The sequence below is a fragment of the Manis pentadactyla genome, chromosome 16 (assembly GCF_030020395.1).
Source record: "Manis pentadactyla isolate mManPen7 chromosome 16, mManPen7.hap1, whole genome shotgun sequence".
Lineage (NCBI taxonomy): Eukaryota > Metazoa > Chordata > Mammalia > Pholidota > Manidae > Manis > Manis pentadactyla.
Window position 1 is genome coordinate 36,021,712 of NC_080034.1, and position 24,537 is coordinate 36,046,248.

The 24,537-nt window shown below is 43.6% G+C and overlaps 1 protein-coding gene across 3 annotated transcripts in view; it reads right to left on the reverse strand.

The window, feature by feature from the left end:
* C16H6orf89 (chromosome 16 C6orf89 homolog) overlaps positions 1-24,537 on the reverse strand; it is a 61,321-nt gene that overhangs the window by 19,176 nt on the left and 17,608 nt on the right. For 2 of the 3 annotated variants that reach the window (XM_036916167.2, XM_036916168.2), the window contains 5 exons: positions 14,693-14,847; positions 14,423-14,562; positions 13,122-13,251; positions 10,226-10,349; positions 7,375-7,551 (listed from right to left, as the gene is read on the reverse strand). In XM_036916167.2, the coding sequence (XP_036772062.2) occupies positions 7,457-7,551; positions 10,226-10,349; positions 13,122-13,251; positions 14,423-14,562; positions 14,693-14,847 (644 nt within the window). In that variant the 3' untranslated portion in view covers positions 7,375-7,456. Of the gene's footprint in view, positions 1-7,374; positions 7,552-10,225; positions 10,350-13,121; positions 13,252-14,422; positions 14,563-14,692; positions 14,848-24,537 lie in introns of those variants that run through there. The other variant, XM_057494359.1, reaches the window with a different exon arrangement.

Consider the following 24,537-nt stretch of genomic DNA (forward strand, 5'->3'; position numbering starts at 1 on the left):
AATGAGCCATCAAGCCATGAAAAGACATGGAGGGACCTTAAATGCATATTGCTAAGCAAAGAAAGCCGATCTGAAAAGGCCACATCATGCAGATTCCAACTATATCACATTCTGGAAAAGGCAAAACTATGGAGATAGCAGAGATCAGAGGTTGCCAGGGATGAGTAGGGAGAGCACAGGGGGGTTTTTGGGCAGTGAAACTACTCTGTGTGATAGTATAGGTTTGATACACATCTTTATACACTTGTCCAAACCCATAAATGTATACCACCAAGTGACTTCAGGTGGTAATGATGTGTTGGCGTGAGTTCATTGAGTCTAACAATTGTACTGCTCTGGGGCAGGAATTCAGTAGTAGGGGAGGTTGGGCATGTGTAGGGACAGAGGATATACTGGAACTCTTTCACCTTCTGCTCAGTTTTGCTGCGGATCTAAAACTGCTCTGAAAAATAAAGTTTTTTTAATTAAAAAGAAAAGTGAGCCTGGATGTGTCCAGGCATCATGATGGTCCAGTAGAATGGAGCACAGATGAGGAGGGGAAGCACAATTAAGGAGTGGAAGGACTTCTCCTCCTGCCCGCAACAGAGTCACTACAGAGCACTGAGCAAGGAAGTGAGGCGACATGGGCTTTAGAAGGATCACTGTGGCAGGTACAGGGACAGTGACTTGGGATGACGTGCACAAGGAATGTATTTGCCAGCTACTGGCAGAGTCTAGGAGTGAAACCACAAGGTTCCAACCCAAGCAGCCGTGGGCTGGATATGTGACAGGGAGCCGTCCAAGGCTGCCGCAGTCATTTTGGACATGGTGGATCACAGGTGCTTCAGGAGAGAAACAGTGGGGATGAAGTCTGCACACTTTGATCTACAGAACTAGTGTTCTGGTGAGAAGTGTACACCAGGCATGTGGGCTGGAGGTAACTTGCCCATGGTGGGGAAGGTAAAGCATGGAGTTGGCATCTCCCAGGGAGAAAAACATGGAAAGGGGGTTCATCAAGGGAGTAGTGAGCTTCACAGAAGCCAAGGGAGGGAGATGTTTTCCACAAGCCAGTGCACAGTGCTAGAGGGGCTGAGAAAGAAAGAGACTGGAAACAAGTGGCTCTGCCATCTTTTTACAGAGAATCAAGCCCTCCCTCCCTCTTTTATTTGGGTGGAAGTTCAGTTTTCAAGCAGGTAAATGAATAGCACTGTGAAATGGGATCACTTTTGAAGACCATGTATTAGAGTTGGAAAACCCAAGCATGGATACACATTTTGTAAAACCATGCATTTTAAAAATTAGCTCCAGGCTTCTTGACTTATAATCCAAATGCTCATTTAACAGGATGTGATTTACTATCAAGAGAATAGTTGAATAAATGATGGCACATCCACATCACGAAACCCTAGCCATTAGAAAGAATAGATCAGAGCTATGCCAGCTGACTTGAAGAAAGCCCTTCGAGGTATTAAGAAAAGCAAGAAACATCAAGTGCCAGAATATGATCCCATTTTTGGTAAAGCAGTGACAAAAACGTTGATTTATGACTAGAGAGCACAGAAGAAACTACAGGAAGATAACGTGGCAGGGTGTGGCTGTGTATATATTACATTTACCTGAACGGGGGTGGGGGAGATAATGCAGGACAGGGAGAAGGGTGCAGCAAGTAACAAAGGGAACATAAAACAGGGCACTAAGCAGTATAAATGGTTATATCATGCATTTATATAAAACTCTGTATATAAAAGACAAGTTACCCCAAAAATATGAACACACAGAAATGAGTTGACTCAAATCTGCACTGAGTTAACTGAGTGCTGAGAGTGGCCCTGATCTGGTGGCAGCTGGTGTGAGCCAGCAAGGGGGACTGGCTGTCCTCCTCCAAGAACCTAGGATATCCACAGGTGAGGTGACACTGTGAGGGTACCTGGGCTGTGTGCAGCTGGCTGGTGAGAAGGTAAAGGTGTCCAGGTTCTCATCTGAATTCTGGGTAAAGTTCAGGGACAGAGGGGGGTATCAATAGGAGGACTGAGAGCTAACAGTCCAGGGGAACAGCATATCGAAAGCCGTGGGGGCAAAGGGCTGGAATGGGGATACGAGAAGAGTCTGTGAAAGCAAGTGAGGACAAAGCTGAGCGAGAACGTTAGAGAGGACCAAGGTTGGGTGGGACTGGGAGGCCTGCAGCAGAGCCTGCACGTGAGGAGGATGAGGCTACCAGTCTCCCGAGTTATAGAAGAAGACGAAACTGGAAATTGAAGAATGACACCAAGTTCAAGCAAGTTCTTATCAATCAACATACACACTTTTAATTGCAAAAAGTAAAAACTTTCATTACACAAAACTTTAATTTACATACATTACTTACATGGTAGCAGTCTTTGCAAGTCTGCAGTACATCAGTTACTGCCAACACTCTGCACTGAGCACATGCCAACAGCTTAGATGGTTCAGAGTGTGTGGTTGGGGCGGATGTCCATACCCCCAGCCCCTGCCACCCTGGCTGCCCCAGAATGAGCTGCTGCTGTCCCGTTCCTGCACTGGCAATGGCAGGGAAGAGGCTGAGCACTGAGCTCCTGGCTTACCGCTGCCTCTCCAGTCTCCCCAGGGCCTGGGCATCTGTAACTGACCTTTCTTTCCACAGGAGGGCAGGGGGCGGGGGAGGAGACTACAGCCAACATTTCTCTGAGGGTGAAACTATGGAAAGAAATCTGGAGGGAAAGGGTTCTCTGGGAATGCCATGTGCCTGTCTGATCCTGTCACCAATTCTCATGAGAGTTTGTTCCTGAAAGGGTTTCAAATGCTCTGAGGGGCTGATGTTTGAAGGCTGGGACACTGCTCATCTGAGTAAAAGTGGCTTCACACGATGACCTTTCCTGCCCCACAGAGCTGTTGTGAGGAGTAATGAGGTAAATTAAGGCTGGCACAAAGTAGATGTCCTGACTCCCAATTTCTGTTTGAAACTCAGAACTAGGTTTCCCTCTCTGCATGGGTGAGTGCAGCTGTGGCTCACTCCTAGATCACTGCCGGCTGACTGACCGACAGACGCGCCACACACTGGAGGAAGTCTCCGGGCCAGCTCCGCCACGTCTGGACAGTCCCAGGCCTCTGCTTGGAGTTACACAACATTTCTTCTCTGCACTAGTCTGAAAAGCTCTGGACATTTCACAGTCTCCAGAGAAGGGAGAATGACAGATGTATTCAGCTCTAATGTTTAAATTACGCAGGGCAGAGAAACCAGACGCTGATGGACCTGGACAACAGACCAGCTGGCTGGAGGGCTTCTCACCAAGGCCAGCACTTAAAGCCACACAGGGTCTGGTAGGGCAGATCTGGATGTGGTGCGTGGGAGAGAGAGCACCTGTCCATCTCCTTGGAGATGCTTTTGTCAAAGAAGCTGCTGGATACTGGGAGGCTGGGGGTGAGGAGGCCAGGGATATGCACACAGATGTGACACAGCACATTCTCAGAGCCTGCCATTTTTAATTTGCTGCAGCGGTATCTCTGTAATCACCTGCACCTCCTAGCCTCCTGACCCTGACACAGTAAGTGTAGGTCCAAATGGAATCTTAATGTAAAATACTATTTTAAACACTTCTCTGGCACACCCTTTCTTTAATCAATTTTAGTGGGTGCTGGGCCACCACTAAATGTTAATGAGTGTGGAAGCTGTGAACTCAGCAGTTTCTCCTTTATTGCTAGGAGAGCTCAAGAATCTGAAAGACCCTCTAACAACTGATGCTTGAACAGAAGCCAGGATCACCTCTCTCCACGCAGCTTTCCCTCTCTTCTCCCTACAACCTGGCCTTCTCCTGCTGGGCAAGGATTAGATGAGAAGTGAACATTTGCTTTGGGGTTTTGAATGTTTACTATGGAAGTTATTGGTTAGTGAGCAAACTCTTATTCCAGACTATATTAAAATGTCCAGCTGCAGCTAAGGAACTTGAAATTTTGTTTTTAAGTAAATGTTCCTACATAGAAGCCTATGCTGGATTTTGGAAGAAGGGAATAGAAAACAGAACTGGAAAACAAGTGATGTAAACTCCAAGGGGATCCACAACTGGAATTGGGCAGTCCTTTTTCTGGTACCACATCTGGAAATGTGTGGTGACAGGAAAATAGCTGGACGCAATTGTGTTCCAGCCACACTCACTCTTGAAAAGAGCTTTCAAATGGGGAGGGAGAAAGTGAAAGAATTGTTATAAAAGTCATCTGGTTAGATTCTCTCCTCCATTTCTGTCCAGAAGCTTAGAAAACAAACCCTTAAGAGTGTCTAGCTTGCTGATCCTATCCCTAGGTATTTCAACCCCAGAGGGGGCACACCCAAGTCAATTAAAGCCACATCTTTGTTCCTGGGCACCACCGTATACTGCAGCAGGAAAACAATATGCCCCAGAACCAACTATAAGCCCTTGTTTCTTCCAGTTAACTGTTCTAAGCCCTAGTCTCTTTACTTGTAAAGTGAGGATCTCGCACTACTTTACAAGGCCGAGTGAGTAAGGTTGAAAGGAGATCACATACATTGAGGCGCTCTGATGGAGTGGGCTAGACAAATGTTATTATCCCTCTTTCAAAAAATGAGCCCAAATCTGCCCATTTTGTAGACTAATTTCACAGAATAGGATTGTGTTTTCACAAACCACTATTATTTTACTCCCTCCCTTCCTTAAAAACTTGATAATAAGGGGAGGATGTGGTCTGCCTTTTTTTATAAGCCAGAAGAGGTATAGCATCTGTCCAATACTGATTGCTGGAGACCTCAGGATATCTGGACATAAATGCTTCAGACTGGTGCCAAAGCAGACTTTCTCCCCAGAGAGCTGTTTTCTGGGGATACAGGTCTTGCTCCAGGAAACTGTAAGAAAGTGAACCCAACCCATGTGCAGAGGTCACCACCTTGTCACCTCTATTAAACACTCAGATTTGTGAGCACAGCCATCTTTTCACAGCCCCATTGGCTGTTCTCATCATGGCAGTGCAGGTGGCGAGTTGACTAAGTGGTCCCCTCTGTGCCCCCCAACTCTGCTTCCTCATCCTGACGACCCTCCTTCCCACACTGGGTGGTGCAGAGGGATTTCTGCTGCTTCCACAGGGGAACTGAGAGCTAAGCGAGCAGGGGACATCCCGCAACACCGTCACACAAAGCCTTGGATACCCAGAAAGGGACTGGCTGGCAACCCCAAGCTATTCCTGTAGGACTGCTCAGTGGTAGATCCTGCTTTTCAAACTACCTTAATAAGGCAAATTACTTCTACATATCCAGTAATTAAGTGTAGAAAATGCCCTTTGGAAAATTTCTCCCTTATCATAAATCTGCATTCGATTCTGAACCCGGTAGATTGTAAGTGAAATGAGTGGCATGCGCACCAGCCTCTATCTGCCACCACACTGCTCTCTGTAGACCCCCAGACAGTGCAGCAGCTTAAGAGGCTTCCTAGGCGATGCCTCAAAATACTAACACATGCAAAGGTTTCTTAGTTCTCAAAGTTGAAGGTGAAGTGAGTATTTTATGAAAATTTGAAGTGTGAAGGGCAGGACAGAAAGGGGGAAGGAACACAGTGTGATTCATAAAAACGCGTCAGACATTGCAATGGTCAAAACCGCGGCTGTGCTTCTGCGGAACTCTAACTTTTGTTAACCCAAAGGGCCTAACTTATGAAAACTCTTGAGAGGTCTCTGAAGAACCTGTTTACATGTACTCCTTCCCCTAGAGCGGCAGGGGAAGGACATTGCAAAGGCTCTGAAAGCTTGTACAAAGCTGGACTCAAATGATCCCTCTGACTTAAGACCTCTTAAATCATAACTGCTCAGCAGCATGACTTTCATATGTACAAAAAGTTTTGTTTTCCTGTATTAGTCCACACAAGGCGCTGATTCTTTTAAGGAACAATTCCCTCCGGTACAGTTCATCCTAGTTCCATCCTAGCATGCGGAGGAGGCTAAGTGTTTCCACCTGAGCTCTGTGAACCACTTGTTCTCTGTAAGCCCACCAACAGGCCCTTCAAGTACCCGATGATCCCCATGGCCGCTCACGACATGTGCAGAGAAAGAGGGCCCAGGGACATGGCACAGAGGCGCCTCAAGGGGTGAAGAGTCCCCGCAAGGAGATATACTTCCTTCCCTCACCACTGTCTATCACCACTCTAGAACTGACAGACACCCACCCTGGGCCCACTTGATTTGTGATTCAGAACCAGGGGCCCACTGTGGTTTCTTCTTCATCTTGGCCACAGCCTGACCAAAGGCCAAATACCCTGAACTGTCAATAAAGGAATAATACAGGGAAAAAGGAAGCAAGAAAAGTGTGTCCTAATTTACACCATTTGATTGTACACACTAAAAGCACTCGGGGAAAGTAATGAGCACAGTGAATCAACCCATCTGAAGAACACAGCTTTGTATTATTACAAAAAATAAAAATGCCTCACCTTGTTTTCCAGGACAAAGAGAGGAATAACTTTAAGACAGAGCATCGCAGTCACATACTCAGCTGGCAAGCACTTTGGGTCTGGAGTTCCTTCCCTAGCCACATTACAACATCAGCTTGACACATCTGTTAAACATCTTTCCTGCAGAAAGCTGGACCCTAAAGATCAAACCTGGGGAGGCACCCTTTCCCCTGGCCAGCACTAACTCATCCCCCGCTGAAGACATGTGGTAAAAGTCAATGTGTCGACAAACAGCTTGACAGAAGCAGTGCTGCCTCAGCATTAAGGGCTCTGGCCTGGCCAAGGGAGGAGGGACCTGGAGTTCAGCTTGGGAGAAACCCATCCAGACAGGCAAGGGAGGAAGGAAAGGAGCTGGGGGAGAGGGCACAGGAACCTGATGAAGTGGAGGAAAGTATCACCTTAGGAATTACCATTTCAATTAATGTCAGACTCCAGCTTGGCACCACTGACACTTCTGGAGCCCTCAACTCTGGGAAAGAACTGAATTTCTTGAGTGCAATTTGAGGTTATCTGATCTTTTTTCACTGGTTTTAGATTCCATTCTGCTTGGGAAACTGCAATGACTTCTTTAATGAGCCACGGCTTTCCAAAAAACAGGGTGGTGTGGCCAGGAAGACAGGACAAGCAGGCCCACGTGGTAAAGGATGGCTCTGAAGTTAAGGCCTGCTGGCTGTCCTCTTCATGGCCAGGGAGCCAGCAGAAGGGATTGTGCCATGCAAGTGAGGGAAGGCACCAACCCTGTTTCCTGTCTGAGGAGCAGCCTCAAGGCGACAGTGCTGAAAGGCCTGGAAGAATCCAGTCTCTCACAGATGGGTAATGGCAAAGTCCTGGCCAAGCCGCTGGGCTGGAAGGGTTGGGAGGGCCAGGCTCTGGCCACTGCCTCCAGCACACAGCTGGCTCATAAATGCATGCACAGGGCAGGTAACTAAGTAACCAACCCCCTGGAAAATGGTGTCATAGTTTTTGTTTTTATTTCCCTCCTTTCATTCTGGTCTTCAGTTCTCAAAGCTGTTCCTCTACATAGTTGTTTCCTATAGTTCCGAGAGGGTGGTTCCATCACAAACGACCAAAGGCTGGACCTCTCTGGCTATAACGTAGACCTTCCAGTGAGTGGCACCAGCATAGCCTTGAAGGAAAACAGCAACAGGAAAGCACATGAGTGTCAGGGCCTGGGCACACTTGTAGGCACAAACAAGGCAGGTCTGCCAGAGCTGCCCTCAGTTTGCAACCACAGAGTCAGAGGTGAGTCTTGCTTTGAAAGTCTGTATTCTTTGGGCTTTTCTGATGTAAATATTCCCATTATCAGTTCTCTCTGTAACCTGACCTCCAAGAGGAGCCACCCTGAACCAAAGCACTTTATCACCCCCCTCACCTGGGTAACTGTGAATCACTATTGAGTAGGTTTACAAAAAGGTAGGATGCTTTAGGTGAGGCTGATGTTGGGCATCAATTCTCAGATCAATCTCATCTTTATCAGCCAGAACACAGGATGAGTTCTGAGGGGGAGCAGGACCCCCTACCCTATTGTCCTTAAGTTATCTATGGTATGGTCTTATTACAGAACATCCAGATTCGCTCAGACTAGCACTTCCTAAATTGTGTTCTGCAAACGGTAGCATCCCATAAAATAGTCCAAAGAAAATAGGTTCCGTGGTCAAGAAAAGTTTGAAAAACACTAGGTTCCTCCAAGGTTATTTGGAGCCGTTTATACACCAACGTGCACTGCAAGACAGGCACTTCCAAAGTCAAGAGTCCTGTTTGCCAAGGGCCTTTCCAAGGGGCTCCCAGTTCCTACCCGTCGGATCAAGCATCATCTGAAGGATTGTTTAGGAATCACTGTCCTATACACCATTTGAGTGGGCTAGCAAGGTAAATTTTAAAACCTTAACATTCAATAATCTCCTGATGGGGAAATTTTTTCAAGTATGATGTAGCCCAGCCATCTTTAAACTGAATAGAATTTAACCTCTACTTGGTGACTCAAGAAACGTCACTATGACCAGTCACTGTACAATCACAGCAGCCTCTGCTGCCTGACCCCTACACCATTCTTGAAAAGGCCTCCCATCACACAGGTTTCCCGGTGATCTGTAACCTGGTCCCCTTCCCTTCAGCCTTCACAGGACAATGCTTACTTTGTAAAAAAAAATAACTTGTTTGTCACATGCCATCCTTAAGAGTCCCGAGGTACCAGAGTTGCCATCTGTCCTACAATGACTAAGTCATTCTGCATCGTCAAGGTCTGCTTTTCTGTCCTCATTTTAACTGAGGCAGCAGCAGCCACTGCTTCTACTTTTGCCATCGTTTCAGGTGCCCACTGTTTTCCCCACCCCCACTCATGTTCTTCTTCCAGACTTGCCCTGTTCCTTCTGTCCTATTCAGTCTCCCATTCCTTCTCCACAATGCCATCCTGTGGCTGCTGTTCATGGACACCACCAACCACAGGGCTCCTTTCCTTCTGGCTGGCCAACTGGCCAGTCACAGCACAGTATGATCTGGGTTTTAGGCTATTCTGGACTATCCCCTCCAGCCTTTGAGGCTCAAGGCTTCTTTGATCCTGCCAGTCACTCATTGAAAATTTTCCCCCTAATTCTATAGTTGGCATTCCAGACCCCTGTGGAGCTGGAAACCTGGAAATTTACATAACAAAGGTGTTTCTGTAGTTGTCTGAACTTTCTCAGCTGTGTGTAGAATGTATTAAGACAGCAACTTCTTCAAGCACAGCTACACACTCCCAGTTCAAAATGCCACACATAACTTGTGCAACAGTCAGGCCTCATGGAAGATCTCCACTAAAGGAAAATAGGTTCACAACATTTTCTACAGAAGAATCCCCTTCTTTGCGGTAATTCCTGAGGGCCAGGCCAACTGTGCTGCATTATCATTTAATACTTAGTTTGTGCGTTATTTTTATCTTTTCACTTCCAAACTGAAGAGTTATGTAACTTGGATTAAAGCTTGGAATAGTTTGTAGTTTGCACCCCTGTCTCTAAATGAAGTGAGAGGTTTCCAGGGATTAGGGTCTTCTGAACAGGTAAAATTTTTAAAAAAATCAATTGGAAAACCAGTCTGGGCTCTGCCAGGGACCCCAGACCTCCCCTAGGTTTTGTGAGCCAACAAAAAGTAGGGCAGTGGTGACACTTGCTGAATTGCTTCTGCCAAGAAAACTCTACAGTCAGATTGACAGCAGTTGATTCAAAACTGTTTCTTTGGAATGGACTTTTAGAATACAATGCCCAGAACAAGTCACAGTTGAGAAATCACATAGCCAAGGGTGAGTCATGACTGGGAGGCTGTGACTTGGCTGTGGGATCCATGGTCTTTGTGTGGCTGCTGCCCTTACATACTGCTTGCATTGTTCTATCAGTAAAATGGGCACAGAAAGAGTTTCTTGAATCTGGAATTGTACTTCCCTGGCTTGACTTGGTTAAAGGAGAGACTTAAGGTTTGATGCTTTGCCTATCTGATGGTGGAACCTTGGGAAATTCACCTCTCCTCTCTGGATCTCAATTTCCTCATATGGACAATAAAAGATTGCTCCAAATATTTTCCATAAACTCTACTAACTTGAATGGACATATGCATGCTAAATGTACCTATAGCACATTTCTCTTTATTCCATTTTCTCATTAGTTGTTCCATCTAAGCATAAGTATCAGCCCTGTTTAATAAAAGAACACTATTTTTGACTCTACTTAATTGAATTTTTGTGAAGGCAATATTTAATTCTTAGAATATTTTTTGAGATAAAAACTAAAAAGATCCTGCAGCTGACCCTGCCCTCCAGGGGCCCCACCTACCAACATCTCCGGGCTCTAGTGGCATTGCCACTGACTGGCAGTGGCTTCGGCACTGGAAGGGAGGGATGAGCTGCAACATGGCCTCACCGCTGCCAACAGTAAACAGATCATGCATCCTATGCATCTAGAGGGAAAAAAAGGTGGGGGGAAGAAGAGGAAGGAAAAAGAAAACAAAATAAAACCAGGGGCATGAGAGATTAATACACAAAAATCCTTACATATATGGCTCCGAGTTTGCAAACAGTCTAAGCAAAGAGGAAAACACAACAAAAACACAATCCACAATTGTGTCTGAAACAAACTAGTTTATCCTAAGCATGGCATCTCCCAGTACTAAGACCAGGGTAAAATCCTTCTGTGGGTTCTCCTAAAGAGATGCTATAAGATCTAGTGGGTAACATCCTCAACAACAGCCCCACAGCAGATATAGCACGAGCTTCAAAACTCACAACTCTATCTAGCCACAGCTTCAAAAGAAGCCAAAGGCAAAATACCTAATCGCAATTTAACAAAAGTCTACCAGAGACCAACACATGTCAGTCTAAGTATGCAATCTTCTGAGAGTCTGATTTGATTCAGACTTTTTAAGAAATAGACAGTCTGTGTATCTTTTGGGCAATGTTCCACGGAATTGTATTTCTTACTGCCAGAGTTTTTATGAAACTCAAACAGCAGCAAGTTCAAGTTTATACTTTCTGGCAAGACCCAGGTGAGCAGATACATCATGTTACTGAGTAAAAACTAATGACAGTTAAGATTTGCATCTGATTTTGAAAACCAGGGAGACAACCAGGATGTGCTCCTGCACAGGATGTGACTGCAGCACTTCTGGGTGCACTACTGCCACCAACAGGCATTAAGTGCAACCTGCTGGGTACCAGGCAGAGCTGTGACCATGGGGTGGGGGGGTGGCAGGAACCAGGGATAAAGGGAGAGGGGGGTCTTGCTCAGGCTTCTCTTCCAACCTGTATGTTGAGAGAAGACCCCTGGGGCCTCCCCTTCCCTGTCTCCCTGCCAGCCCCTGCCCTTTATATGCCCACATAAGGCAGGGCTCAGAAGTCTGACTCCCTGGGCCATGTCCTGGTTTTCTCTTCGCCCCTCGGGGCCTCTGGAGCCTTGTGTTTTGGTCCCATCTCCTCCTGCCCCGAGCCCTGGTTTCTCTGTTGTTCCCACAAGCCCTGGGCATGACTGTTACCATGGCAATATGGGAGCCATTTCAACTGCTGCTGTAGTGACAGAGGACTAAGGAGGACTAGTGTCTTGAGCTGGCCTGTAACTGACTAGTACTAACACCAGTGAAAGCCCTGACATCCGCAGTCTTGAAGAAAATCCCAGACAACTAAAACTAAGTGGATACATCTTTTTTCACATGCCTGAGAGAGGCAGGGCCATGTTCCTCCACATTCAGAATGGGAAGCAGCAGACAAGAGGATGAAGCAGGCAGCCCCAGGCAACATGGTGGCGTGGGTGTGAGGCAGGCCTCAGAGCCCCTCCACTGACCCCCCCAGTGCCTCTTAACCATCAGCTCCTCACTTCCCATCTTCTATCCCAAGGCTGCCTCTTGGTTCCTGGGCCCACAGACATGTGACTACACAAGGGCCCAGGGCCCAGGGATGTGGACAGCAGGGTGGAGTAACAAGGCTGTGGAGAAAGGAGAGCTTGGGCCAGGGTGGGGAACAGATGCTCTAAGAAACCAGACTCTCAGGATTCTTGCCTATTTGGGACACTCCCCTTGCCAAAACATCCTGGGAACCACAACAAGATGACTCTGAGAGGCGTCTGAGCCACTCTGTATTTACCCCTTTGGCTGGGCTCCTTGGTGTCCCTGGTAAGCAGGCTGGTGAAAGTAACTTCAGATTCAAGTGGGAAAACCAAGATAAAGGCCCTCACCCAGAATTATATCATAACTATGAAGACGAAATCATAGTAGGACCCTGAGTTCTAGCTGGGGTCAGCAGGATAAACATCTTTAAAATCTGAGGCAAGAGCCCAGTATCTCCACCCTACTGCTGGCAGACACTTTTTACTTCTAGACAAAATGATTGTTTTTATAGGCTTTGAAATTCCTCTAACACGATTCAGCAAATCTGGAGCCAAACAATAGTATCAGGAGGTTGAAGACACAGCTAAGAGTTGGTAGGGGTCATAGTTTGGGAAATTTAATTTTTTTTACAAAGGAAAATTCATCCTTTTAATTCTTCAAAACCAATCCTGGCTGAAAAACCTTCCTTAGGAATGAGACTCAACAAAAGAGCAATTCAGAGAAAACTAAACAGACATGCACAGAGAATAGCTCTGCTGGCCTGCTGGCTTCAGAGAGGTAAGCATGGGCTCTGAGGTGAGAGGCACTGCTTCCCAAACTGGGCTGCCTGCCTCGGTCATGTGCCTGTCAACCCTTCTGTCCCCAAACCTCTCCAGGCTCCTAAGCTGTTTGCTTTTCCAGTTCTCTACCTGAGGCTTCTCATGTGTTTACTTCTCTGGAAGCCCACTTGGGAGCGAGGGCCCCCCTCTTAACTTGCTGTGTCCTTGGGTGAATCATTCAATCTCTGGAGCTCAGACCCCTTATCTATAGAGTAAGCTGGCCTATTCATTTATAGTTTGCCTGCTTTCTAGGTCGAGGCAGTAAGTCGGAATAACCACACGCTCAGGTTCCTTCACATCTGGGATTCCTTATTCTAGTTCCTTTAATGTCAAAAAGTGTTAAGGGCAGAAAAGAGATTTATAAGGTAACTACACTTTCTCTAAGCATGGCTTTGTAAAAGGGTGGGCCCCTGCAGGGGAGAACAGTAGATTATGTGGGTTTCCCTTTAATGTACCCCCTAAACTGACATGCAGGGAAGACTTTGATGACATCAGCCTGTGTCCCAAGAAATGGGTCCCTCTCACAATTTCCTACCTTACTCCCCACAATAGGTTCCGGTTGAAAAAGGAAGCACTTTTTCAAGGAGGAATCTTTTGGAAATGGCAGGTAGGTGAAAACAGGAAAAAGCTCACGTAAAATGTGTGACCTATTCAAAGGTCTTCTCCTGTAAAAGTTGAGAGAGAAAAAAAGCAATTAAACTGGCAAGCCAGCCTGTCTTTATGATCGAGAGTTAGTTAAGCAAGGGTGGGAAAACTGTGGGCGGTGGGTAAAGGGGGAAAAATATCAGGACAATATCTTAAGTATTAGGTCCATGTAGAATAGCCATGCCAAATCAATTAATTGTAATATGTACACGTACAGGCATAAACTCTACAGCCAAGATTTGTTCATGTGGGTGGGGTGTTTATAAAATCCAGCTAAAACAACATATAGAGGAAGGAAAGAAATGATCCATTCATTCTGTTTTGGAAAAGACATTGAAGTAACAGCAGGTCAGGCAGGAAAGAGAAGAAGGGAGGATGAGGGGGCAAAAATCGAGAACCTTCTTATGCAGTGGATTGGCATGCAGTGGGAAGCCTGATGAGCTTGTTAAACTGAATATCCCATTATCAAATAAACAGAAAATTTAAAGAAAGGCAGAAACATTGAGAAGGTATCCAATAAAAAGCTCAAAAAAAGCAATTTTAATTCTCTTTTGGAATGGTTCTAGACAGAAACTGGCTTTCCTTTTCTTTCTAGAGAGCTACCTTTACCCCAAGAAATGGACCCTGTCTTTCATAGGACACAGGAAGGAAAAGGGAGAAAGACATGGGTTTCAATCCTGGCTGGATGACCTTAAGCAAGGTACTTAACCTCTCTGATTTCCACTTTTCTGATGTGAAAAAAAGACCAAGATAATTCTTATATCCTAGGGCTATTATGAGCACCACTAATGAGCAACAGGCACTAGATACCAAGGCATGCTGTCAGCACAACCAAGTGTTAGGAAGTGATGCTTCCCTTCTGTTCTTTGGGCTCTCTCTTCAGCCCTCAAAGCTCAGGACTCATTCTGTATCAACACAAATGCTAAACACAAACTTAGAAATAAATTATGATTCTATTAAGCAATCTTGGTGTCCACCCATGGTGATACCTTTCTTTGACTCATCACCTTTACCTCTCATTATTGGTTTTTCAACAGGGAACTCCTGGATATGGTTTGACTTGAAGGGTGTACTGTGAAGTGCTTACATGGTGCAGGTACATTAGGGTCTCAGTGGTAGTTATTACTGTTTTGACACTTGACCTTCGCCCTTTCTCCACTCACGCAGGTTAGGGCCCCTTCCCACACTCACCACGGATAAGGAAACGGGAACCACCGTTCAGGAAAGCAGCGCCACCACTTGGTGAAAACCCCTTCAGTGAAGCCTTCTGTTGCCTCAGGGTACCGGCACAAGAACTGCTGAAGCTCCTCAGACATCAGGGGCTGTCCTGTCTGGGCAAGGCAGCAAACAAAAGCAAAACAGAACAAAACAGAATTTCTAATCAGGAATGTCACAACGCTTGGTGTTTTCTAGCCATTGAACAGGTGATTGATCAGCGGGAGAGTCAGGCTTCTTGCTCACCTTGATCACCAGAGGATGGAGTCTCTCAAATTTTCTCGGGGTATCTTCCAGAAGCATTACCTTGAGGGGTAATTTCTGGGCACAGCCAGTGCAGTTGGCAGGGATGGGGTCTGACTCATTCTGTTCACAACTGTTTGTCCGCCAGGGGTCATAGTCTGAGGGAGGAGGTGATATGGAGAAAATAGGTACAGGAAGAACACAGCTGGTAAATCCAGTAGCCACAGCAATGGAATTAGAAAGAAGAGAGAATGATTTTTAAAGGCTAACGATGATAAGCTGTCGACCTCTAAAAAGGTACACATAAGTAGCCTCTGAAATGGGAGGAGAGGGCCTAGCAGATAGGGGTGGGGAAGAGGTACTTTTCTCTGTATACTCATGTATCTTTTACAGAAAATATTTTTTTTACATGCACATGTATCTCCAAGTCAAATCAACAAATAAAGTCAAACAGTTGAAGATATTCAGCAATGTGGGGCTGGGGATGTATTTCTTCCACTGTTTTCCCACACGTCTGAACAGGTTACAGCCCATGAGAGAGTCAGGCAGAAAAGGTGGCCCCACCATCACTGATGAGCCCCACTGCATATATTCTTCAAGATTCTGGGTGTGTGCTGGACCCGTGGTTCACTAGGGCAAGTAGAAGCCAGGATGACTCTGGGAAGAAAGAGTAAGAAAAGGGTGCAGAGGGAAGGGATGGAGAAGAGAGACAGGACTTTTTGGGGGCCCATTTTTGGAGTAAAGTGAATTTCATCGGTCTATTAGATAGCACTCTATCCCAGCTCACAAGGGGGTAACTACTAGTGGTGGTTTCTTCCCCCCATGGACTGTAGGTTGATCAGAAATGGAAGAATGCCCAGCCAGACCCTGAGGCGAGTGCTAGCCAGCTCTGACACCTTTCCTTGGCTGGACTTTCTCCTAGGGGTTGGCTCTGTTCCTACACAGCCCTTCTCAGTTTCTCTCTGTTCCTTCACTCTGATGTTATTCTGTTTGTAACATTATTGTACTATTTATTTTTCATCTGTGTTCTCATTTGTGATAAACTAATTTGAATCCAAAATGTTTCACCAGATGGTTTCTGATGGTTTCACTGAAAACCAAATCAGGAGAGGGCCTAGAACAAAAGTCAACAGACAAGCAAATGTGGCTGAAATGAAGTCAATTCTTGAAACCAATAAACACATTCAGAAACAGACTTTTAACCACAAAACATTTTCTGTAGTCAGCAGCAAGTACTTTTTCCTTGATTTCTTAAGGCAGCAGCAGTGGTACCCAGAAAATCCTCACCAGGGAAGGACTGCATGTGTTTTCAGCACATCTGAGCATCTTCCATCTTTTGCCGTGTTTGCTTGAGGCAGCTGCCACCTGCCCTTCTCACCTGTTTCAGCCCATGTATGGGCAGGACCATTGCTGCACCCTTGACCTGAGAGGGAACTCTCCCACACAGTGCTCACCATGAGCCTCCAGAGACAGCCAAAACCCTTTAGTACCACCTGTTTCAGTGGCACATGGAAGCTGCAAAGTTATGTTTTTTTTTTCTTGCAGACAATTATCAAATATTCCTTATTAGAGGTCAAATATGATGAGTTCTTGTCAAAATGCAAGAACTCTGGGCAATGGGCATACAATTAAGCATAATCATAACAATATGTTACAATTATATAGCATTTCAGTTTCCAAAAGACTTGTGACCGAGGGGGAAGGAAACACACGCACTAAGTGCCAGGCCCTATTTTAGTCATTTCCCCATGCTCTTTTTACCAAATACTTACTGATGATCACTACTGAGATGAGCCAACTGAGAGTGAGAGACAGCAGGAATTACTAAAGTGTCTGAGTGTGGTGGGAAGAGCAGGGGATGTGGCGGAGGTGGCAAGAGGGAATGCCAAGGAAGATGAGGGCTTCCAGGGGTTGAAGCACTTCTGACTCCACTGGGAGCAAAACAAGGAAGCACCAAAGGCCTTGGAGAACAGGTTTCCTGGTGCTTCAGGAAGGTTATTCTGGGTTGTATCTAGGGTGCCCTAGAAAAGAGGCTGGGAAGAGGAAGACCTGGTGGTACTTTGTTTTTATCCTCTTTTGGAAGGGAGGGGGTTGTACTGTGATGAGAGGTGAAATATAATGAGTCTACACTGAGACAGTGGGTTGGGAAGAAAGGAGTGCTTCCAGAAGCAGTGATGCATGGTCTACAGATCTAAGCAGTACTACTATAAATATCTGCATGGGCTGAGACTGCCCAAGAGTCCTCATCTAAGAAAGCATGACACAGATGTCGGAGATTGGCAGATTATGACATTTTTCTGCAGTAATAGGTCATTTTCCAACTGAATCAATTAATTATCACAATCTTCCCAGGAGATAAGAGTAATAATGTCAGGAAAAAGGGGTGCCTTCTTCTAATTTATACAAAGGTGCTTCACAGGTTAGAAGCAAGCAGTTCTGAGCCTAAGAGTATGGAGAAATTATTTTAACTATAACTTATTTTAGTTTTATTCTGAGCTTTACATTTCCTTGGGATTTCCAGGTAAAGATGCCTTAAAAAGGTGGAGAAAGAAAAGCAGTTTAGGGAAATCAAGAAAAAAAAAAAGCAAGAAGAGAGTACTAAAAACACAATTTAATAAAGTGGCAGAATACAGATACAGATATCTAGACATGAAGACAACAACAGTGTTCTTACTCTACTAGCCACAGTCATTTAAAAAGTGAAATGGAAAATGACCTAATAACTAGCAACAAGTCTAACAAGAAAAGTAAACCTATAAAATTTTAATGAAGGACTTAAAAAAAAAAGACCTGAATAAATAAAAACATCATACCATGATCCTGGATGGGAAAACTAAGTATCATAAAGACGTCAAGTCTACCCAAAACATACATATAAATTTAATACAACTTGGATAGAATCCCATCAGCATTTCCTCTTGGTGAAGGTGGGGGTGGGATGGGGCTGTCACAATTGGGTTATAAAGTTCATTTAAAAGAGTAAATGTGTGAGAATAGCAACAGGCAATAATCCAGCCCCTGCCCAAATTAACTGTGGAGATATTTAAGGACCAGAAGGCATCCTGGGTAATACAAATGAATCATGAAGTATGGGCACTGCTTAAAATCTATGGAAAACACTCCCTTCAGGCACAAATATAGTTAGAGAACATACTAAGAGCTTCATGTGACAGACACTGGGAAGACGGTGGACCTATGAAACCTCACCTGACTGCCCATGGGTTTCTGGAGGGCTTGAGCCTCTCTCCATGCTGGGCATGAGGAGGGCAGGACCAGAGAGAAAGGGCAGTATTTTGCTTTCTCTGTACAGAGAAAACACATTTTTGAAAAAAACCTTCCTTGACATTTAATTCATGACCATAAAATTCATTCATTTAAAGTGTACAATACAGTGGTTTTTAGTATATTCAGAGAGTTGTGTAAGCATCATCACTATTTAATTTTAAAACATTTCATCACTCTAAAAAGAAACCCTGTACCTATTAGCAGTCATTTTCATTCCAACACCTCTCTGGCCAGCCCTAAGCAACTACTAATCTTTTAGTCTCTATGGATTTGCTATTCTAATATCTCATAGAAATGGATTCATATGATATATGGTCTTTTGGGTCTGGCTTCTTTAATTTTGCATGTTTTCAAGGTTCATCCATATTACAGGATGTATCAGTTCTTCATGCCTTTCTATTGCAGAGTAGTATTCCATCATATGGATATACTATATTTTGTTTATTCATTCATAAGTTGCTGGATATTTGGGTTGTTTCTACTTTGGGATATTACAAATAATGCTTCTATGAATATTGGCATACGAGTTTTTGTGTGGGCATTATGTTTCCGGTTCTCTTTGTACATGCCTAGGAATGGAATTACTAAGTCATGTGGTAACAGTTTAACTTTCCCAAAGCCCCTGCACTCCTTTACATTCCCCTCAGCAATGGGTGAGGGTTCCAATTTCTCCACATCCTTGCTAACACTTCTTACTGTCATTTTTTAGTACAGCTATCTTTTTGGATATGAAGTGCCTTTTCATTGTGGTTTTGACTGTATTTCCTTGATGGCTAATGATGTTGAGCATTTTTTCATGTATGTATAGTTATGTCTTTTTTGGAGAGATGTCTATTTAAATCTCTTGCCCATTTTTAATGGGGTTATTTCTATGATTGAATCAGGAGTTGCAGATAATAAATTCTTGAAGAAGAAAAAATGAGAGTCTTGCTTAATAAGATATAAAAATACAGTAGATTCTATGAAGCTACTATAATTAAAATAACACAATCAATTCTCATTATTCACAGAATGTTATCTATGAACTTGCCTACTCCTTAAAATCTACTTGTAACCCCAAATGAATATGGCTGTGCTTTCACAGTCTCCCACAGACATGCAGTGGCAAAGCCCAGCTGAGGTGAAACAAGGTGAAGGTGACACCTGCCTTTCTGTTTCAGCTCTCTTCATTGTCAATGAACGTCCTGTTCACCATTTATTTAGTGTCACATCTTTTGCATTTTTGTTGGTGATTTTGCCACTTAAAGTGACCTCTAAGGGAGGCTTTGTGTTTGTGGGGACAAGAGGGGGTACATGAGAACTCTCTGTACTTTCTGCTCAACTTTGCTATGAACCTAAACCTGCTCTAAAAATTATTTAATTAAAAAAATTGTTTTCTGAGCATAGTGCTCAAGTGCTATCTAGTGTTCTTAAGTGCAAGAAGGCTGTGATGTGCCTTACCAAGAAAATACAGGTATTAGATAAGCTTTGTTCAAGGTACGAGTTAAAGTGTTGTTGACTGTAAGTTCAATGTTAATGAATAACAACATATATTAAATAAGGTATCTTTAAACAGCAACATACATAAGAGAAGGTTATGTACTGATCAGTTGATGAAAATGGCCAGAGGTTCTCAGGAACCTAACTCTGTATTTCCCCCAAAGAAGTGGCTCAGTATTCACTAATTCACTGTTCATGCGGCCTTTACAGAACTATAGCAAATAATGAGAATCAACTATCTGTTCTTATATATTTGTTCTATAAAAGAACAAAATGTTTAATGAAACAGAATAAAGAATGTGGTGACAGATCCTATATATATGTATGTATATATGTGTGTGTGCATGTATATATATGTGCATGTGTGTGTATTTAATTTGTGATAAAGGCCAATCTTGATTAGTGTAGAAAGGATTTAGTAAATGATATTGCGACAAGTGGCCATCTATTTGGAAGAAAATAAAGTTTGATCCCTACCTTTCACTATACATTGAAATAAATTCTTGATAAATTAAAGATATAAATGGATAAGACAGAATTTTAAAAATAATTATTAGAAAATATGTGATGATTTTTACAATTTTGGAAGCAAGAAAGGCTTCCTAAGCAAGACACAAATCAAGATGCCAGAAAGAAAAAAATGGACGGATCCAACCAATATTTGCATATAAAAAGCACAGAACTAATATCTCTAATAGATAATATACTACAATTTGAGAAAAAGTTTTAAATGGGCAAAGGATATGAACAGGTAATTCACAGAAAAGTATATCTAAATGGCCTATGAAACATATCAAAAGACATCCAACTCCACTAATAACCAAAGAAATGCAGCTTCAAACAATGATAATATCCAGTGTTGGTCAACATATGCTGTTGATGAAGGCATATGTGATGAAGACAATTTGGTAGTACTTACTAAAATTTAAAATGTGCATACCCTTTGATACACACACACACACACAAAAATACAATAGCAGAAAAAACCAACCAGTAACCTAGAAATTGTTAAATTATGGAATATTCATAGAAAGTACTAATTTAAAATCCTGAAAAATGTGTATACTGGGTTGAATAGTGTACCCCCCAAATTCAAGTCCTTCTGGAACCTCAGAATGTGACCATATATGGGAATAGGGTTTTTGCAGATGTAATTAAGATGAGGACATACTGCAGTAGAGTAGGCTCTAAATCCAATTAAACTGTCTTGTAAGAAGAGGAGAGAACATACACAGACACATGGAGCTACGTTCCCACAGCTCAGGAACACCAAGGATGGCTGGCAACAGCCAGAAGCTGGAAGAGGCAAAAAAGAATTCTTCCCTAGAGCCTCCAAGAAGGAAAACAACCCTACTAACACCTTGATTTTGGACTTCTAGCCTCCAGAACTGTGAGAGAATGAATTTGTTGTTTTAAGCCACCCAACTTGGGTATTTTGTTACCACAGCCTCAGAAACTAATACAATGTGTCTAGCCAAAAATATGTACATAAGCCCTTTTGTGTGTGTGAACCAAAAGAGCATTTTATATTTATATATTAATTATATCTATCTGTATAGCTATGGAAAATTTCAGAAGGATTCATGTCAAATTATTACTAGTGGTTGCTTGAGTGGAGAAGCCAGGAGAGAGGTGAGTAATTTTACTTTTTTAAAAGTGTATTTTAAAAAATCAGAATCTTACACCTCTTTATCATCTTTGTATGTGTTTTAGGTATTTTCCAAATAAAAATGTCTTTGGACACCATGAAAACTTAAGCCGAGAACATCAACTCTGAAATGGCAGAGTTCAGTCATCACAGAAGGCAGCCTCCTGGAGAGGTCCCTGACAGGTGCACAGGCACTGTGGCCAGGCTGCTGGTCAGCAAAGGAAGAGGGAAGTGATGAGAAATGGGGAAGGTTATGCCATTCATCTGAATTAGGACAGCCCATACTTCAAGAGGAAGAGCCTGCTTCTGGTTTCTCTGCAGCCTTCAGATCACCAAGGTGGATACAGAATGCACTTATATTTGGTGGGAAGGGACTGAGGAATGGCCAAGCAGTGAAGTGTCTGGGTGTAGGGAGTAGTATGACTGGGGCTCATCCTTTCTTCCCACTGAATCCCCAACAACCAAGGGAGAAATGTCCAGACTCTAAGTTGGCCTCCATCTATCTGAAAAGGTTTTTATCTGATGTGTTGTCTACACATTGGGCTGAAGCCTTCATACCAAGAGTGAGCAAAACCCCACTTTGGAAAATACCCAACAGCACACAGCAGACCATCCTATGTCAACCCAGTCCACAGCTTTTCTTCAACCACTAACATGCTGCACCTCACTTCTTTCCAGCTCTCCTTTGTTTCTATCCACCCTTCTGTCACACCAGAGAAAACTAAGTGCAAGCTGGATAGCAACTTCCTTTCTTTTAATTTCCAAGGCTTCTTTACTACTCCAGATACCTTCCTAATGCTAGCTATTTTATAGCTTTTAAAAAAGGTGTGACAGAAAAAAAAAAAAAAAAAAAAGGTGTGACAGAGAAATTTCTATGTGAAATTCCACACAGGAGAGTTTAGTAAGACTCACGACCTGTATTCCAAATCCTCACCATGGTATGGAATCATTTCACTGTTGGATACGTCAAAAACAATCCCTCAGGCAAAACATAGCCTTGAAGCTAAGAAGGGCAGACACTGTAACCTCCCACCTTCTACCTCCCAGTCTCTTCTGCAAGTTGGGCACTGCAGAAAAGTGGTGGGCCAAGGCCTGTTAGGAGGCTCCTGGTGCCCAAGAATTGTTTACAAAGAAAAAGCACTTAGGTTGGCTTACTGTGGACAATTATAACATGCCCTGGAATTCTGAGCAGAGAGAGTCCTTTTAAGAGGGTTATTAATCTGGTAAAAAGCAAAAGCAAAAGCAAAAAAAAAAAAAAAATTAATTTCCAGGACAAAAAAACTGAATAAAAAGGATAAAGAAGAAGACAGGCACAAAGCCTACACTAGATCCTAAGAGCAGGGGGACAAACTGTTTTGTTCACTGCTCAGTTGAGAACAGTACCTGGCATACAGCAGGGTCTCAATACATATTCATTGCATGAATGAACAAATGAATGAAACCTTGACTTCTCAAAACCTTTAAGAATAGGATTAAGACCACAGGAGAAAAAAAAATCAAACAAGCAGTCTGAATTTGGAGAAACCTCAAAATAGAGATTAATAGCCTGCAAAGCCTACAAAAAAGTTTCCATGACTTTCACATGCTTGGTATTTAACCATACTACTCTTTAGCAGCTCGATTTGCTTAGCACCTCTCCTGGCATCTCGGGTATGAGGCAGGGGTGAAGTCTTGATGGTGGAGGTGCCCTTGGCTAGATCCCCTGCATGGGTGGCAGCATGCCCAGGGCCATTTTCACATACCATAGGGATGGAAGGAACCTAAGAAATCACTCTGCCAATAGCCTTGTCTTCAGAAAACAATGCATTTGAACCATTCCAAACCATCGAGTCTGTGTATTTTTAGGAGTCCTCCTTGTATAAAAATCTTTCTCTAAATGTGAACCTTTAGGTAAGTTAGTTAATTACCTTGCATATCAGTTTCCTCATCTTTCAAATCGACATAAAAATGGTAACTACCTCATGGACTGTTGCAAAAATACATGGCACAGTACGTGGTGTACAGTAAGTGCCTGACAGAGTGTTATTACTACCTCAAGGAGTGCCTTACTCTTTTTTATTTGCAGAAACATAAGCTGACAATTAGTACTTAACAGACGCCAGGCCCTGTTCAAAGGGCTCCATATACTGGCTCATTTAATCTTTATAATATCCCTAGAAAATAAGTTCTGGTTTCATACCTATTTTACAGATGAAAACACTGAAGTCCAAGCATTTCACCTTTGGGCACTGGCCTGGACTTAGTCTGATTAGGTCACTAAACAGTTCTAAGTCACTGAATGATCTGGGAGTCCCCAGACTCCCAGATGTTGCTACCTCCACTTCAACCTTCCTTTTAAAGATCATGGATACATAAAGTTCCAATTATGCAGTACAGATACAAAGATGTACCTTCTCATTGTAATTGAGAACTATCCCAGGCCTCCTCAGTATAAATGGATGTTATAATTAAAAATTGTAAATGTCTAAGTAAACAAAATTAATTGGGTCTATCATGCTGAAACCAGGCTTGGCAGAGGGCAGAGACAACAGCAGTAATGTGGTGTGCAGCAAAGAAGGCAAGACAAGATTTAAGAAACCAAGGTCCGAGTGCTACTAGTTTGCCCCTTTTAGCTGGATAAGCAAGTTACTTCAGCTCTCCTGGCCTGAATTTCTTCTTTATAAAATGGGGGTATATACTAGATCAACTCTGAAGTGCATTTTTAGCCCAAAGACTTGATGATTCCATGGGAGAGTGAGAGCCAAGAGGAATGGTTGCAAGGGACAAAGAGGATATACAAATAGGAGGCTAGGGGTGGAGGTATGGGAAGGACAGGAATGTGAATGTGAAGGGAAAGCTATGAGCTAATAAGAGAAAGGATTAAGTCCAGCAGTAAGTTAAACATTCCCTGTCCTGGTGCAGACTGGGAGGATGAGCTGGGCTGAATGCCTAGGAAAACACTAGCTCAGGACGATTCTAAAGGGCCAGTTGCTTGGAGGACCATTTCTCTTTGGACTTGTAGTACTAGCTGGAAAGAACCTTGCTTCTTCAGGGAATAGGGGGCTGAGAGAGAAAACATCTGAAGACCTGAAAGAAAGACTATAAAACTCTAAAACCAAACTTAAAGCTAGACTTTTCAGGCATACTGCATAGCCACAGACTACTCACGTCAGATATTAAGAGCTCAGACTCTAAAGATGGGCTGCCTGGGTTCAAATCATGGTTCCATGACTTACTAGCCTTGGAACTCTGGGCAAGTGACCTAATCTCACTGTACCTCAGGTGTAAAACCAGAACCTACCTCACAGGGATATTGTAAAAATTAAATGAACCAATATATGGAAAGCCCTTTGAGCAGGGCCTGGCATCTCTTAAGTACTAAATAAGTGCCAGTTATTTATTTTCTGCTGCAAGAAGGATGTTTACATGAGTCACTATAGAGCCACTTCTTTCTTCT